We start from the raw sequence: 19,042 nt of genomic DNA, 5'->3' as shown, positions 1-19,042 counted from the left end.
CAGTATCTAGACTCTAACAGGGGATATACCATTATAGATATGATGACATCATGATGGGGTCTAATCACCAGACTTTACCACATTTCTTCATTATATGCATGTTCAATAAAATAAATGTCACTTAAAAGAAATGAATTCCCTCGTGATTGAACTCCTGTTATCTTCTTTTTCTGCAGTGTTGGTTTATTTCAGCTCTGAAAGAATCAGTCTAAAGTTCAGCTCACTGTAATATTTTAACCTGTTCATGTATTTCTAATTTTATTTCCTCCTTTCTTTTCACTGTTGCTGAATCAGGCGATCTGTAATGAGCAGCCATTTCTGCTATCAATATATTGTAGTAAAATATCTAATTGTATTTTTGCAAAACTGTAAGACTTTCATTAATCTGGGGTTCTGAGGGCTGAAAGATGTTTAGCAAGTTGCTGTTTCACCAGTAGATGGAACATATAATAATGAGGAAGTTATTCATGAGATGAGGAAGTTGAGAGGTGTGTGCAGTCTGTCCCTACCTTTATCAAACTGTCCTCTCTCTGATGTGTGCTGTTATGCTGCCCTCTGCTGGACACAGGAGGGAAACACAGACAACTTGTACAAACCTCAGTGACTTTGAGAGGAAGACTCTGATAGCAAAATAAAACACTTCCACACACAGTTTCTTCTTCTGTACAGGATTTAACTGCAGTGATACTGTATAGCAGAGTAGTTTCATTCACCACAAAATGTCTTTTCATTCACTTTACAGCATCTGTTTTAGTCTCTGACATACATCCACATTTTCTGTCTTTTAGGAAGAAAGTTGAGGACTAAATGATGGACTAAGTCACATGTTTAAAATAACATATCATGAACTTGTTATGAGGCTTTTAAACAATTTTATTTGGTAATTATTCAAACACAGATCAGCCATTTCATAGTTCTTTACATGAAACATCAACAATAAAATAATTAGAGAATAAAATAATCAAAGATAAAACAGTAGAAACAGTGAAAGAATATAATCAATGCAGATTTAAAAACAAGTTCAATTAATTTAAAATATTCAGCAAATTAAAAAAGAGTAATATGAAATCAGGCTGTAACTGAATATTATTGTTCTGTTCATTTTCAAACCTTGAAGCTAAAAGATACACAATAAAATATTCAAACTCACTATATTGAATTTTATGACTGCATCAATACATCTAATGAAAGAATATAGATATAAATATATTGAACATCACTGTAGATATATTTCCCTAACATTCAGTCTTGATACACACTTGGTATCTTTACAAACTTTGAGATGTTCACTAGATTTTAAAGCTCTGTTGGTTTGAACAAAGTTTCTCTTTACATGTTTGTCATGATGGATCCATCAACTATGAAGAGATTAATGAATGAATAATGGGAGGATACTGAAGCAGTAAAAAGACAAGTTTGGTCTCTAATCCACTGACTGCTAGTATAGACTACTGTGCATATTTACACAGAGGATGTAAAACAATCATTAACACATGAAGTAAATAAACTGTTGGTGCTGCTTAATAAATTGCTGATCATAGAAACTAGATCAGACAGTTTGATTGACAGGAGAGATGATCAGAGGAGCAGAGTTTTTACCACCATCATTATTACAGGGACCAAAGTATGGGTAGAGTTTCTCAGTGAAGGAGCAGCCAGTAAAGGAGTAGATAAGAGCTGCAGCATCTACATCATAAAAGGAGACCAGACCCTCCTCATAATCCACAAACACCCCCACCTTCTGAGGAGGAGACTTCAGAGAGAGATCGACTGAAGGGTCATCAAGAGCTTCATACTCATTTCCATTTCTCAACCATATAGTCCAGAAACCATACTTAGGGCTGAGAAAGGTTTCTCCCTTCCTGTTGATCGACTCTCTGGCCACTCCTAAATCCCATTTCGTCTTCTCTTTAACCTGAACCTCAAAGTAAAATCTGCCTGAAGACAAACTCTGCTTTCCTAAAACAAATGCATAACGTGTAAATCTCTCTGGGTTGTCTGTGAGATTCTTCCTCACATCACCATGATATACTTGTTTCCCATCATCAGACAGGATGAGATGAGGATATGCTGTATCAGGATCAAGAGTCACATCCACTGCATACTGCTGGACCCTCTTCAGCTCAGTCTCAAACAGATTCTTCATCTGTGTGCTGAGCGTCTCCTCCAGCTGACCCACAGTTGTCCCCACAGTTGTCAACACAGTTGTCCCCTCAGTTGTCCCCATAGTTGTTGTCTCATTATATGATGATGGATGGTGGAGGCTGATCACAGTCCCGTCTTTGGATGCCAACACTACAGAAATATTAGAGAGCAATCATTTCCAAAACTTGAGATGAAACTGCTAAATATGTCACTTCCTGTCACAACAGGTAGACATTCACTTCAAATGACCATATTCTACTCACTGCCATCCCCTTTAGTTATATGTATATATTAATGAATTGAATTGAGCCTCACAGTGGATGAAGACATGACACACCAGAATCACCGGAAACACCAGAATCCCCAGAAACACCAGACAGGCCTTCAGTTTGGTTCCAGCACAGACTCTTGGTTTGGCAGCTTGTTGCTCTGAGAATGTAAGTCAATGTAATTAATATACATTGTACCTAACTGAAAGAGAGCCCTGCAGCTGATTTCCTCTGTTTTCCCACAAAAACACAGCAGGCGGTAGAAAGAAGAGAATAATAAGTTGGTCTGTAAGTATGATCCAGACTTTTTATTAAAACACTGGAGCTTGGTCATGTTGGTTTGTTTAGAATCAGCTCCAAAGATTAATAACAGTGATCATGTTTTCAGAGAGTAGTTCTGTGTAAGGCAGACACTACTGAGCATGTGCAGCTTTGAGCAGCTTTACCTTCATGAACTTCAAGTGGAAGAAGACGAGGCGGAGGAAGAGGAGGAGGAGTCGGACGGGTGGAAGGTCCTCTGTTCTCTGAAGCGCCCAGATCATCACTGAAATTCACTGAGAGAGATATCAGTAATTAATAATTAATAAAATATTATAATATGCTGTTTATGAATGACAATAATATTACAGCATCTGTGTTAATAAAACTGATTTAAACTGAGACTGACTGTATCAGAGTGGAAGTGAAGACTCTTCCACTCTTCCTGTGACTGACCTTCTGGTCCTGAGCTGATGTCTGATAAACTCTGCAGCAGATCATTCCTGTTGATCGTCTTTAAAAGCTTCTTGGTCGCCTCCACAGCTCCAGGAAGTTGGTAGGTCTTCACCATCAGATCCACAGTGTCTCGTCTCTCTGCATTCTTCAGCTGGGATGCTTTGATGGTTTGGTAGCCTGCCAGACTTTCATACTTTAGGAGACACTTGAAGTCCTCGAATTCCTCATCTCTCAAACCCTCCAGAGTTTTCAAGAGGTCCTTCTTTCTCACCATCTTTACCTGTAAAAATTACAGAATATTTTCAACATGAAAGATTTGCCATTCCCACAAACACCAGTCCACAGTCAAACTTTCACCTGTCATTGTGTTTAAGTTAAATGTATCACATGTATTGAAAGCTAAATGTGCTCTAAAGTTTAATTACAGTGAGAATTTAAGGACAATAACAATGTTTCTGACTGATTGAGCAGTAAAGGCTCGGTTCAGATTTGTAAACTGGTATTGGAGTGTGAGGCTAGAAGAGTTGATAACTTTCAGTCAACAAGACTAAAAGAAATTGTGCCACAACATCAGTTGTGTAAGTTTATTACATGTCACACTGTGTCAGACAGCACCAACAAAGTCTCAGTCACACTCTGTGTTTGACTGTTTGATATCAGTTTGAAGATTTTTGTCAGATTGTGTGATGAATGTCAATCATAAATGGAAGATAACTCACAGTTTGAGATTCAGGAAGATGTGTTTAACACTCACAGAGAGACAACAGCCGTCTTTTTCCTGACTGAAGTCTTGTTGGTTGTAGATTCTTCTGCAGACTGAGAGAACTGAATCTGTGGAGTCTTTATGAGCCAGTCAGCAGAGCTGAGACACATGAAGAGAGATGAACGTCTCAAACAGGAACTAAAACTACACATTTCCTCATGTGAGAGGAAAAGAGCATGATAGGTTAAAAGCAGTCCAGTATGTTGTGTCTCTGCACAACTCGTGACACATTCAATTTACATTCAATTCACATGGACTATAAACCACCCAGCAAACATGCCCATGTGGGTCCCATAGTCATCTTGCCCTCTTGGACTTTGGACTGTGAGCAACCAACAGAAAACCCACATGGACCCAATCAGTGGTGAATAATTCCTACTTGATTATTGTCATGGTCATTTTTTCATTTTAATCTGGATTTCCCCCACTGGTTTAAAGAATACTTATATATATTGTATTTTTAAAAAAATTTGAACCCTGGTGCCCTGAGATAACTTCTGTTGTGGTTTGACGCCATATAAATAAAACTGAACTGAAATAAATTTAAGCTACACACACATTTAACAAAAAGTTTAGAGTTCTGCTTCACATACTCTTTGTTTCTGGCCAAGTTTACGTGCTCTCAGTCAACACATATTCATATGTTGTGTCAGCACATATTCCTATGTGGTGAGCATACGTGCTCTCAGTCAACATACAATCTGAGTTCAACCGCTGTATCTTTGCCTGTTGCCCAATAAAGCAACATGTGGTCTCAGACACCATCTTGAACATGAGTCCATCAGCCATTTTTAATCTTTCGAGTTTTGCCTGTTTTCACATGACCACACACACACACACACACACACATACACACACACACACACACACACACACACACTGTCTATTTAATGTCGTACAGGAGTGAATATTGCCAAACTCTCCTCTACACATAACTCCAAAATCCTTCAACCTGTACTAACTATTGATATGGTAATTGTCCGTCCGTCCGTCTTCTTCCGTTCATCCGGAGTCGGGTAACGGGGGCAGCAGCCTAAGCAGGGAAGCCCAGACTTCCCTCTCCCTAGCCACTTGGTTCAGCTCAGCTCTCTCTTCACCACGACGGATCTGTGCAGAGTCTGCATAACTGCCGACGCCTCACCAATCTGCCTGTCGATCTGACGCTCCATCCTTCCCTCACTCGTGAACAAGACCCCGAGGTACTTGAACTCCTCCACTTGGGGCAGGATCTCATCCCCAACCCAGAGTGTGCTCCACCCTTTTCCGGCTAAGGACCATGGACTCGGATTTGGAGGTGCTGATTCTCATCCCGGCTGCTTCACACTCTGCAGCGAACCAGTCCAGTGAGAGTTGGAGGTCACGGTTGGAGGTGACCCAATCCTGAGTTTACCAAACCAGACCCCCTCAATGCCCTGGCTGCACCTAGAAATCCTGTCCATAAAGATTATGAACAGAATTGGTGACAAAGGGCAGCCCTAGCGGAGTCCAACCCTCACCGGAAACAAGTCCGATTTATTACCGGCAATGCGGACCAAGCTCTGACACCGGTCATACAGGGAACGAACGGGCTCCTAGGGTCATTGGGACACGCAAACCCCACAGAGCAGCAGCAGTCTGCAGGACACACTTCTGCTGAAGACATATGTAAATAAAAATCCAAGAGAAAAGGCTGGACGGAAATAGCTGATTGATTGAATGGGTCTGTTCTGTCTCTGAAGGTGCGCTCTTGTTGCAGTGCCCTGTGTGCTATAGCAGCTCTGTCATGTACAAGCTCCTCAATCAAGGGACACGTCTTCACTAACAGAGAAACAGGACATGGTTTGAGGTCGTTATATAGACGGGACCTTAATCAATTAACAGAAAAAGGGAAAAGCTGAGACATGCATCCACTAAACACGTCTTGGTTGAGTTTTTATACATTATTTTAAATGTACTAATCAACAACCAATACCTTTAAAACAGCGCTTTTTACCAGGAAAACAGCAGTTAAAGACATGTGGATTTAAATCTTACATATCTTGTCCAAACATTTTTGCCTACATAGACACGTTAAGTTGACTGTTTGCTTTATGGAACCGAATCTGCTGGAAAATGAGCCAGAATAACAAAATAAGCCTGGCTTATTTGGTAATCGTGCTTTAAGGAACAGGTTAGACACACACAGAGATCACAATAAGACGGTTCATTCACATCACAATCACAAACAATCTGAAGAATAGCAGCTAATTAAACTTTAAAGTCACTCAGAGGAACAAATGACTCTGACTTTAAGCTGTTTAACTGTGTTGCAGTTCATCCCAGTACTGAGGTGATACTGGAAACCAGTCACAGTTGGTTTGTATATTAGCTTGTGAGGAGAGACGTAAGTTTTGTGTTAATGCTGGTTGTTGAAACACAGTAAATATAATCAGCTGTACTCACCAATGTTTGAGTCGGTCGTTGAGAATGAAGTGAAAAGAGTTCCTCGCGTTTCTGAGTATATTTGAGGCTTTTCTCTTTTGCAGCTTTTTTATGAGGTTTTTACTTCCTCTTATCAACTGTCATTTAAGTGTGAAGTGCTGACAGTTACACATTTCTTCATCATTCGTGTTTCTTAGTATATTTAAGGACTTTAAGCTTTTTTCTTTTGCAGCTTGGTTATGAGGTTTTTACTTCCTCTTATCAACTTCCTCTTATCACTTGTTATTTTAATGTGAAGTGCTGACCTTTCCTCATTTCTTCATTATGTGCACGTTCAAAGCACGTTCAATGAGCTGACGGTCAATTCTGCTTTCAATTGTAGTCACATCTAATTACATTGAATCTGATGCAGTCTAATCTGACATACTCTGAATTAGATTGGATCAAATGTATTATTGTTATGTTAGATCTCAGCGTTATAATTATCATTATAAATGAACACCTGAACATACAGTACCTAAGCAACCACTTGATGACATCCTGATCGCTGTTGGCTTTTAACAGTTTCAGATTAGGTAATTCAGATTGAGGACTTTTCAGAAGAGCAGAAATGTTAAAGATAATAACAGTGAGTCCATAATAAGAGTAACATAAACGTAAAGAGACGTATGTAAATGTCGAGTCTCTACCAGGTGGTTTTACTGGATCATCATCATCGTTGTTTGCAGACGTGTCGTCATTGTTGTTGTTGTTGTCTACTATTGACGTGTTTTCTGTTTCCGCTGAGTTGCCTGACCATGAAATTAAAAAAAGATGACAAAAATATCTAATTTTATAACATCTGCAGTAACTGAGAAACAATTGTCATTGTATGAATTTAAATCCACTAAAATAAAAAAACATATACTCTTTCTTACATGAGGACCGAGGGGTGAAGTTACACAGCTGTGTCTCGCCACTTACATTCAGTCAATTTACACTTTAATGACTTCTGATCAATCTTGGAAGTCTTAAATGTCACTTTGGCTTAGCAGGAACCTTTTGTTTCATCCAGTTGATCTGTATTACACTCATACAGCCACTCCACTGTGTCCTGACAATACTCATATTACAACACAGTGCAGGATAATGTCAATGTATCATCATCAGCATCCTTCTGTTCCTAAACTGGAGAAATATAGAGAGAAAGACAACAAGAGTAAAATTAACTTCATCACTGTAATTATAATTATTGTAATGTTTCAGTATATTAACGAGACAGTTTGAACTGAAAACATGAACAAAATGTAGTGGTTCCTTATTCTAGCTAAATGTGTTTTTCTAAGAACTGAGACGGAAGTGTTTAGACATAAATGTGGTTACAACATCAGCTGAACTGTGGAGGTTTTATCCTCCAATGACGATCAAGTTTGCATCATAAGACTCCTTCAAACAAACACTTTATTAACACATAAGAGAAACAGTTGCTCTTTGAACTCATGGCAACATTTTTGGGGTCACTCTCTTAATTGAACTTTAATATAAACTGAGTAGAGACTTAAAGTAGTTCAGGCAGATACCTATAAGTTATATAAGAGTCATATGCTGCTAACACCTGTCAATCATTCATTTAGAAAGATTTGGTTGCTTTTCTGTTACTCCTCTGTCTTCTTGTCATACTGAGTACTATGCTGTGTTGTGTTGCTGTCTGCAGTTGAAATCATTGTTGTGTTTGAGTATTTTGTTTATTTACATGTATGTTCAACATTTATTCGCATGTTTGTGTTTAAGTGCTTTCTTTAGTTATTATTGTGAGTGCAGCATTTTCTTAGTTTGAGTGTATTGACAAGCATGCTTGAGTTAATTGACACAGGTGAACACAATGGAGGCAGTGATTGCAGACATGGACTGACATCTGCTTCAGCCAATCAACGGCTACAGGCTGGCCACACCAGCCAATGGTGACCCAGGGGAGGGTTTCTCTCCATCTATGTAGACAGAGCAGCAGGTTAGACTGAGCCCACACATCTTGCAAGTAGTGGAGGATGCCCATGCAGGCCGGAGGACAGATGCAGTAGTGTATTGGAGGCTTTTGGATGACCAGTGAATGATACGTGAGGCCTGTACTACGAAGCTGGATTAACATACCCAGGATATCTCTCCGTTACCTAGGGTGACTTACCCAGACATTCGCAATCCTGATAAGCGGTACTACGAAGCTGGTTATCAACTCGGTAATTGAACCCAGGGTTTTCCAATCTGGATCACTGCACGCTCACATAAAGGGGAGGTGTTTGCAGCGTCTGACCAATCACAAACATGCAGAAATCCAGCTTCGTAGTAAAGGCCTCTGGTGGTGAGTCAGCAGAGGAGGCCTTTGGATGACCAGTGGATGATACCTGGAGGTGTCGAGTCAGCAGAGAAGGCCTTGGCGAGGGGTGAGAGCAGGCTAGATGCCTGCGACAGCAGCACTGGAGGCCTTTGAACGCAGTTGGCAGAGGCAGGAGCTTCTGTCCAAAGCTGTAAGTTCCCTATAACCAGTTCACTATCTGTTGGTGAGGCTGGTCGCAATTGACATAACCCTGTGTATGAAGTGCAGACTGCTGGCTGTTTTACTTGGTTCCAGGAGTGGAGAAGAGGTATATTTCAGTTAGTTCAAGCTCACATTTTTGTGAGCTCCACATTAATTGTCTCTTATTTTAATGGACATAGTACGGAGGGATGCATGATACTACTAGTGCATCATTGGTATCAGCTGACAAAGCCTTCAAAATGAAATGACTTCTCCTTTGCTGACTGGCTGTGCTTCCCTCCAGACTGTTTCACCCTCTCAGTCTAAGTGCTTCCTCCACAGGCTGTGGATCCCTCTGGAGAACCGAGCCCCAGTTCAGTATTCAGGTTAAAGTGGGAAGAAGCAGCAGGTCTATTTGTCTGCACAGATAGGAAGCGCCACAGCTGACAGGATGTACTACTGTGTTTTGAAAGAAACTTCTTCTTTTTGGTTTATAAGTGCAATATTGGGTGCATTACTGCAACCTTCTGCTCCAGAGTGTGGATCAGATATTAAATCCTAATCATTAAACCTGTCTGTCTTATTAACTCAAAGAAAACTCTACTGCTCCACCCACTTGGTTTATTAAAGTTCCTCCTTCATGTATTGTCTTTGTTGATCATACTTAGTGAAATCTATGCTTAATAGTCTCCTCAGCTGTGTGTTCAAATGAGCTGGGACATATCAACAAAAATCTAAAATCATGCATCCGTAACAACAGATTAGATTTTTAGATTTGAACCAACCTGAATGAATTACAACAATGTTGTACAGATACAAAACACGACACCCCCCCCCCACACACACACACACACAACTGGCAAACAATTCTGTTCTGTCCAAACCTTATTTTGAGTAGAGATAGTTTTGCAATATTATCTTTGTAATTTTTGTTTCTGTATTTTGTTGTAATATGCAGTAATTTCACCGAAATCCCCCATTCTTGTGTTGTTGGTATTGGGAGTACTGTATTAGGTTGTATTCTAGCGCCCTCTGCTGGCCATTAGCAGACACTGCTTCATTTCCCGTCTCTCGTCAGTCTGCATTTATCCTGACTGAGTTACGTATTCAAGGCAGAGCGATCATAAAGTGTGAATTTGAAGTTTGAATGTTGTTTAAGTGCACACAGCAGTGTATTCATGCTTAATATTGTTATTGTAGATGAGTTGTGTAATTCTCTGTGGTTCTTTTTACCTGTAGAGATGAGTTTTTAAGGCTTAAAAAACTAGCTTAAACACGTTTAGCCTGTAACGTTGTGTGGCTGGTTTTCATCATTTTGGCTGTACAGATGCCACAACTGTTTCTGCTTTCTGCTGGTTACAGTGGTTGTGTAATACTAAAATATGTCAGCAGAGGGCGCATAGCGGTTAGGAGGAACCTAAAACCCCACAGAGGCAGCGCTGCAGAATAAATCCTGCAGCCAGGTGGAAAGGAAGCTCATGTTGTCTACCTCTGTGTTAATATATACAGCGACCACCATAGCTTCAGTAGCAGCCGGGTTTCCAACCACTTGGACTAACACCCATCAAGTTAGGGGGCAATAAAACTCACATCAACTCGTCCTCAACTCCTTCTCCTGCTAATCAGCCTCCTCATTAGTTAACTTTGTTCACCTGGACTCTCAGCTGCAGCTTCTCCGTATCAATCAGTCCTGTTGTCTCAATCTTTACTTCATACCAGACCGTCCAGCAATAATTCACGGACTGATTCATATCAACATGTATAATTGTGAGATACCTACGTTTCTTTTGACTTATGGCATCTATTGATCTGTGTCAATTCTGAGATCACCAGAATCTGGTCTTCCTCTCATCATCCAGATCTCAGCTCTGCCTTTATTCACCCCCACCAGTATCTAGACTCTAACAGGGGATATACCATTATAGATATGATGACATCATGATGGGGTCTAATCACCACAGACTTTACCACATTTCTTCATTATATGCATGTTCAATACAATAAATGTCACTTAAAAAAATGAATTCCCTCGTGATTGAATTCCTGTTATCTTCGTTTTCTGAAGTGTTGGTTTATTTCAGCTCTGAAAGAATCAGTCAGTCCAAAGTTCAGCTCACTGTAATATTTTAACCTGTTCATGTATTTCTTATTTTATTTCCTCCTTTCTTTTAACTGTTGCTGAATCAGGCGATCTGTAATGAGCTGACAGCCAGTTCTGCTATCAATATATTGTAGTAAAATATCTAAGTGTATTTTTGAAAAACTACAAGACTTTCATTAATCTGGGGTTCTGAGGGCTGAGAGATGTTTAGCAAGTTGCTGTTTCATCAGTAGATGGAACATATAATAATGAGGAAGTTATTTATAAGATGAGGAAGTTGAGAGGTGTGTGCAGTCTGTCCCTGCCTTTATCAAACTGTCCTCTCTCTGATGTGTGCTGTTATGCTGCCCTCTGCTGGACACAGGAGAGAAACACAGACAACTTGTACAAACCTCAGTGACTTTGAGAGGAAGACTCTGATAGCAAAATAAAACACTTCCACACACAGTTTCTTTTTCTGCACAGGATTTAACTGCAGTGATACTGTATAGCAGAGTAGTTTCATTCACCACAAAATATCTTTTTATTCACTTTACAGCATCTGTTTTAGTCTCTGACATACATCCACATTTTCTGTCTTTTAGGAAGAAAGTTGAGGACTAAATGATGGACTAAGTCACATGTTTAAAATAACATATCATGAACTTGTTATGAGGCTTTTTAAACAATTTTATTTGGTAATTATTCAAACACAGATCAGCCATCCAAAGTTCTTTACAATACTCAAAAGTAAAACAGTAGAAACATTGAAAGAATATAATCAATGAAGATTTAAAAACAAGTTGATAAATTCTAATTTAATACACTTATTATATTTCTGAATAAGCAACACCAGTCAAAGGATTTTCACAAATATTCATACATTTAAAATATTTAGCAAATTAAAAAAGAGTAATATGAAATCAGGCTGTAACTGAATATTATTTTTCTGTTCATTTTCAAACCTTGAAGCTAAAAGACTAAAATATTCAAACTCACTATATTGAATTTTATGATTGTACAATACATCTAATGAAAAACTATATATATATATATATTAAACATCACTGTAGATATATTTCCCTAACATTCAGTCTTGATACAGACTTGGTATCTTTACACACTTTGAGATGTTCACTAGATTTTAAAGCTCTGTTGGTTTGAACAAAGTTTCTCTTCACATGTTTCTCATGATGGATCCATCAACTATGAAGAAGTTAATGAATGAATAAATAGTAGAAGGACACTGAAGTAGTAAAAAGATAAGTTTGGTCTCTAATCCACTGGCTGCTAGTATAGACTACTGTGCATATTTACACAGAGGATGTAAAACAGTCATTAACACATGAAGTAAATGAATTGTTGGTGCTGCTCAATAAATTGCTGATCATAGAAACTAGATCAGGCAGTTTGATTGACAGGACAGATGATCAGAGGGGTGGAGTTCTTACCACCATTATTATTACAGGGATTGAAGAATGGGTAGAGTTTCTCAGTGAAGGAGCAGCCAGTAAAGGAGTAGATAAGAGCTGCAGCATCTACGTCATAAAAGGAGACCAGACCCTCCTCATAATCCACAAACACCCCCACCTTCTGAGGATGAGACTTCAGAGAGAGACGGACTGCAGGGTATTCAAGAGCTTTGTACTCAGTTTCATTTCTCAACCATATAGTCCAGAAACCATTCCGAGGGCTCAGAGAGGTTTTTCCCTTCCTGTCGATCGACTCTCTGGCCACTCCTAAATCCCATCTAGTCTTTCCTTTAACCTGAACCTCAAAGTAAAATCTGCCTGAAGACAAACTCTGGTTTCCCAACACATTTGAATAACGTTTAAATCTCTCTGGGTTGTCTGTGAGATTCTTCATCACATCACCATGATATACTTGTTTCCCATCAGCAGACAGGATGAGATCAGGATGAGCTGTATCAGGATCAAGAGTCACATTCACTGCATACTGCTGGACCCTCTTCAGCTCAGCCTCAAACTGGTTCTTCATCTTTGTGCTGAGCGTCTCCTCCAGCTGAGCCACAGTTTTCCCCTCAGTTGTCCCCTCAATTGTCACCACAGTTGTCCCCTCAGTTGTCCCCTCAGTTGTCCCCACAGTTGTCCCCTCAGTTGTCCCCACAGTTGTCAACACAGTTGTCCCCTCAGTTGTCCCCTCAGTTGTCACTACAGTTGTTGTCTCATTATATGATGATGGACGGTGGACGCTGATCACAGTCCCGTCTTTGGATGCCAACACTACAGAAATATTAGAGAGCAATCATTTCCAAAACTTGAGATGAACTTCCTGTCACAGAAGGTAGACATTCACTTCAAATGACCATATTCTACTCACTGCCATCTCCTTTAGTTATATGTATATATTAATGAATTGAATTGAGCCTCACAGCAGATGAAGACACGACACACCAGAATCACCAGAATCCCCAGAATCCCCAGAAACACCAGACAGGTCTTCAGTTCGGTTCCAGCACAGACTCTTGGTTTGGCAGCTTGTTGCTCTGAGAATGTAAGTCAATGTAATTAATATACATTGTACCTAACTGAAAGAGAGCCCTGCAGCTGATTTCCTCTGTTTTCCCACAAAAAGACAGCAGGTGGTAGAAAGAAGAGAATAATAAGTTGGTCTGTAAGTATGATCCAGACTTTTTATTTAAACACTGGAGCTTGGTCATGTTAGTTTTTTTAGAAATGGCTCCAAATACTAACAACAGTGATCATGTTTTCAGAGAGTAGTTCTGTGTAAGGCAGACACTACTGAGCATGTGCAGCTTTGAGTAGATTTACCTTCATGAACTTCAAGTAGAGGACGAGGAGTCGGACGGGAGGAAGGTCCTCTGTTCTCTTTAGCACCCAGATAATCACTGAAATTCACTGAGAGAGATATCAGTAATTAATAATTAATAAAATAAAATATTATAATGGGCTGTTTATGAATGACAATAATGACAATAAACTTGGTAAGTTCTCTCTTAATTTCAAATGCTTTCTTGTCTGTTTTTATGTTGTACGCTTCATGTCGTCTGCTGTCGCCATGCTATGTTGTTTATTGTGCTTATGTCCGTTGCATGTTAGAGACGCTATGCTCCGGTAGACGGAAGTTAAGCAGTTCAGTCAAGTGATAAAGACAACGCTATTCTCCAAAGTTAAAAGCTGATGCGGTGGCAAGCTGTGGGATGTAAAGCTGACATTTAGACTTCTAATATTGCATTGTACCTTCCGTGTGTCCGTTTGTATCTATTCTCCTTAGCTTTATAAATGTTTGAATGAATCGCGGGCCGGTATATTTCCTGGTTTGCCGTGGGGCATTTTGGGAGCTGTAGTTCAGCTGTAGTTTCCTGCTTAGCCTATACAAAACGAATGCACTTTTTGCTTTTTGATTGAATTTAATATGGTGCTTAATATTTGACTTGTGAAGCGCACATTCAAATTATGAAATTAGTATTTCGAAATGAAATGATTTATATATTTGTATTTTGATGAATGTATGATTTGATAAATGTTATTTATAATGGGATATGGGTTAATGTTATTTAATGTTACTTATTGTTGCTTATTGGGCTATTGAGGTAAAAGATTGATGGGCTGTGTTTGTAGTATGCACATGAAATTTGAAACGCTGCATTCCTCATTCTTTTTAGGTTTATTACCTGACTGGTTCCCTTTTGTGGAAAAAATAAACAAAAACAAATGTGGAATACCGAGTAATATCCGTTTTGTACACTGGGTTGCCCTTTCCGTGGGGAGAACACGGAACAGTGGAAGTGAAGACTCTTCCACTCTTCCTGTGACTGACCTTCTGGTCCTGAGCTGATGTCTGATAAACTCTGCAGCAGATCATTCCTGTTGATCGTCTTTAAAAGCTTCTTGGTCGCCTCCACAGCTCCAGGAAGTTGGTAGGTCTGCACCATCAAATCCACGGTGTGTCGTCTCTCTGCATTCTGCAGCTGGGATGCTTTGATGGTTTGGTAGCCTGCCAGTCTTTCATACTTTAGGAGACACTTGAAGTCCTCGAATTCCTCATCTCTCAAATCCTCCAGAGTTTTCAAGAGGTCCTTCTTTCTCACCATCTTTTCCTGTTAAAATTACAGAATATTTTCAGCATCAAAGATTTTCCATTCCCACAAACACCAGTCCACAGCCAGACTTTCACCTGTCATTGTGTTTATGTTTAACTTTCAGTCAACAAGACTCAAAGAAATTGTGCCACAACATCAGTTGTGTAAGTTTATTACATGTCACACTGTGTCAGAGAGCACCAACAAAGTCTCAGTCACACTCTGTGTTTGACTGTTTGATATCAGTTTGAAGATTTTTGTCAGTTTGTGTGATGAATGTGAATCATAAATGGAAGATAACTCACAGTCTGAGGTTCAGGAAGATGTGTTTAACACTCACAGAGAGACAACAGCTGTCTTTTTCCTGACTGAAGTCTTGTTGGTTGTAGATTCTTCTGCAGACTGAGAGAACTGAATCTGTGGAGTCTTTATGAGCCAGTCAGCAGAGCTGAGAGACATGAAGAGAGATGAACGTCTCAAACAGGAACTAAAACCCCACATTTCTTCATGTGAGAGAAAAACAGAGCATGATAGGTTAAAAGTAGTCCAGTATGTTGTGTCTCTGCACAACTCGTGACACATTCAATTGACATGGACTATAAACCACCCAGCAAACATGCCCATGTGGGTCCCATAGTCATCTTGCCCTCTTGGACTTTGGTCTGTGGGCAACCAACAGAAAACCCACATGGACCCAATCAGTGGTGAATAATTCCTACTTGATTATTGTCATGGTCATTTATTCATTTTAGTCTGGATTTCCCCCTCTGGTCTAAAGAATGCAAGAGGTCTGCACATTCTGTGTCTATAAATACCAGTTTGTATCTGTTTGCATCATATTGTAATTTTTTTAAATTTTGAACCCTGGTGCCCTGAGATAACTTCTGTTGTGGTTTGAGGCCATATAAATAAAACTGAACTGAAATAAATTTAAGCTACACACATTTAACAAAAGGTTTAGAGTTCTGCTTCACATACTCTTTGTTTCTGGCCAAGTATACGTGCTCTCAGTCAACATACGATCTGAGCTCAACCGCTGTATCTTTGCCTGTTGCCCAATAAAGCAACATGTGGTCTCAGACACCATCTTGAACATGAGTCCATCAGCCATTTTAAATCTTTTGAGTTTTGCCTGTTTTCACATGAACACACACACACACACACACACACACACACACACACTGTCTATTTAATGTTGTACAGGAGTGAATATTGCCAAATTCTCCTCTACACATAACTCCAAAATCCTTCAACCTGTACTAACTATTGATATGGTAATTGTCCGTCCGTCCGTCTTCTTCCGTTTATCCGGAGTCGGGTAACGGGGGCAGCAGCCTAAGCAGGGAAGCCCAGACTTCCCTCTCCCCAGCCACTTGGTTCGGCTCAGCTCCCTCTTCACCACGATGGATCTGTACAGAGCCTGCATTACTGCAGACACCGCACCGATCCGCCTTGTCGATCTCACGCTCCATCCTTCCCTCACTCGTGAACAAGACCCCGAGGTACTTGAACTCCTCCACTTGGGACAGGATCTCATTCCCGACCCGGAGAGTGCACTCCACCCTTTTCCGGGTTGAGGACCATGGACTCGGATTTGGAGGTGCTGATTCCCATCCCATCACGGTTGGAGGTGACCCAATCCTGAGGTCACCAAACCAGACCCCCTCAATGCCCTGACTGCACTTAGAAATCCTGTCCATAAAGATTATGAACAGAATTGGTGACAAGGGGCAGCCCTGGTGGAGTCCAACCCTCACCGGAAACGAGTCCGACTTATTACCGGCAATGCGGACCAAGCTCTGACACCGGTAATACAGGGAAGGAACGGGCTCCTATATATGTTTTCCATCATAAGGGTTGTTTTGAGCTATGCTTTGTCTTGTCCCTCCCCCAGGACCTGTTTGCCATGGGTGACCCTACCAGGGTCATAAAGCCCCCGACAACTGAGCTCCTAGGGTCATTGGGACATGCAAACCCCTCCACCACGATAAGGTAGTAGCTCAGGGAGGGGTATGGTAATTGTGTTTGCAGTTATATAGTATAGCTTATTGTATTTATTGAAACTGAATCATTCTCATAATGAGACTCAATCAACTGGATACCTTTTTTCCAGGTTAGCTCCCCTGAGGTTTACAAACTATTTTCACAGTAAGTTATCTCAAGGCCTCACAAAACTCAAGTTTTTCTGTATTTAATAAATATTTGCAACCCAAACGAGACATAATGAAAGGTGACAGAAAAAAACACCCTTCAGTATTATTAAATGTTTATATTTTTATAACAACCTAATTTAGTCTATACTATAGAGAGATGCCTGTGGAAAATATAATGCAGACACTGCTGAATGTTCTGGGGAAATGAGCCTAACAAATGAGATCAGGCTAAAGCGGTTCCATAAAGGCCGATCTACGTTCACGCAATCAAACTAATTCAAGACAGGCTCAAGTATTCATGAGCAGCCCACAATGTCGAACACAGATCAAATGGATTCACAACAGGGGCGATTGCTCTGAGACAACAAGGGAAGCTCGGCTTCCCCTAAAATTTCATCAAATAAATTGTCACAACTGTCATATTAAATTCACACTAAAATTATATTTACATCAAATCTGCACTTGAATGCGTTCAATTTTACAACTATGACTTCCTGTAACCAGCTGTTTATTGCCAACACTTATTTTCCGACGTGATTTCCCATCACACCATTGCAGTCCGCTGCGGACGCTGAGCGTCAATGATGTTCAATGAAGCTTCTCCCAACAGCTGTTTTGGGCTAGGGCGGGACAAGCCAGGATAAGACGCTCATTGAATACGATAATATACGACAAACTCGTCCCGCCCCTGGACGCTGAGCGTCTCTGGCGGTCAATGGAGCAGTGGGCGGGGTCGGACGCTCTGCTTCTGTATGATGATTGGATGAAATGTTTTGTAGGTCTCAAAGCCCTTGACAGACAGCTTTGGATAGGCTGACTCTTCTGAGTGTAGTTTTGTAGCTTGACTTTCTCGCTAAATCTGGCGACTTTCCAACTCTTCTTGGCGACTTTTTTTCTCAAAAGCGACTATCGACAAATCTAGCGAGTTTTTCTGGTGTTATTAGAGAGTTTTCTGATGTTTTAGAGACTCTGACATGAAAGCACGTATCACTCTGTCCTCAACGAGCAGCGGGTGCTGCTGCGAGCCCTGCCCCCCCCCCGTCCCAAAGCACTCACAGTCAGGTTCACAGCAGCCTCGTACAGCAGTCCCAGTTGCAGTCCGAGCAGAGAGGAGAGTTACATTGCAAAATGGTACAGAAAACAATATGATTGGTCTAATTAATTAGATTAGATTAGGTCTTATATATTAAATATGAATTAACACGTTTATGTTGAATAATTCAGGTGTTAAGTGTTTGTGTGTTGATGTGGTTTTATGGCATAGATGAAGCATACAACAGCCTCAATTAAACACTCCTTTTCTTGTAACTGCCTCTCTTCAATATGACAAGTTTTATGATGAAGATGTAAAGTGAGCTTCCCCTGTTTAAAACACCAGCAGCCGCCACTGATTCACAATGACAAAATCCACCACAAAAGAGCCACAGAGAAGCAGCAGTCTGCAGGACACACTTCTGCTGAAGACATATGAAGAAATAGCTGATTGATTGAATGGGTCTGATCTGTCTCTGAAGGTGCACTCTTGTTGCAGTGCCCTGTGTACTATAGCTGCTCTGTCATGTACAAGCTCCTCAATCAAGGGACACGTCTTCACTAACAGAGAAACAGTGCATGGGTTGAGGTCGTTATATAGACTGGACCTTAATCAAAAAGGGAAAAGCTGAGACATGCATCCACTAAACACGACTTAGTTGACTTTTTATACATTATTTTAAATGTACTAATCAACAACCAATACCTTGAAAACAGCGCTTCCTACCAGGAAAATAGCAGTTAAAGACATGTGGATTTAAATATTACAGATCTTGTCCAAACATTTTTGCCTACATACACACGTTAAGTTGACTATGTTTGCTTTATGGAACCGAATCTGCTGGAAAATGAGCCAGACTAACAAAATAAGCCTGGCTTATTGGGTAATCGTGCTTTATGGAACAGGTAAGCCACACACAGAGATCACAATA

The 19,042-nt window shown here is 40.3% G+C and overlaps 2 protein-coding genes across 2 annotated transcripts in view; both read right to left on the bottom strand.

Moving 5' to 3' along the window:
* The window catches only part of LOC128378512 (uncharacterized), a 64,258-nt gene that overhangs the window by 14,900 nt on the left and 30,316 nt on the right, over window positions 1–19,042 (bottom strand). The gene's annotated exons all lie outside the window — the stretch shown is intronic.
* LOC128375288 (E3 ubiquitin-protein ligase TRIM21-like) lies at window positions 1,532–2,227 on the bottom strand. Its single transcript, XM_053335599.1, has one exon. The coding sequence runs from the start codon at window positions 2,225–2,227 to the stop codon at window positions 1,550–1,552; it is 678 nt and encodes a 225-aa protein (XP_053191574.1). The 3' UTR covers window positions 1,532–1,549.

Source organism: Scomber japonicus, chromosome 2 (assembly GCF_027409825.1).
Source record: "Scomber japonicus isolate fScoJap1 chromosome 2, fScoJap1.pri, whole genome shotgun sequence".
Taxonomy (NCBI): Eukaryota; Metazoa; Chordata; class Actinopteri; order Scombriformes; family Scombridae; genus Scomber; species Scomber japonicus.
This window is presented reverse-complemented; position numbering and strand designations above follow the sequence as displayed.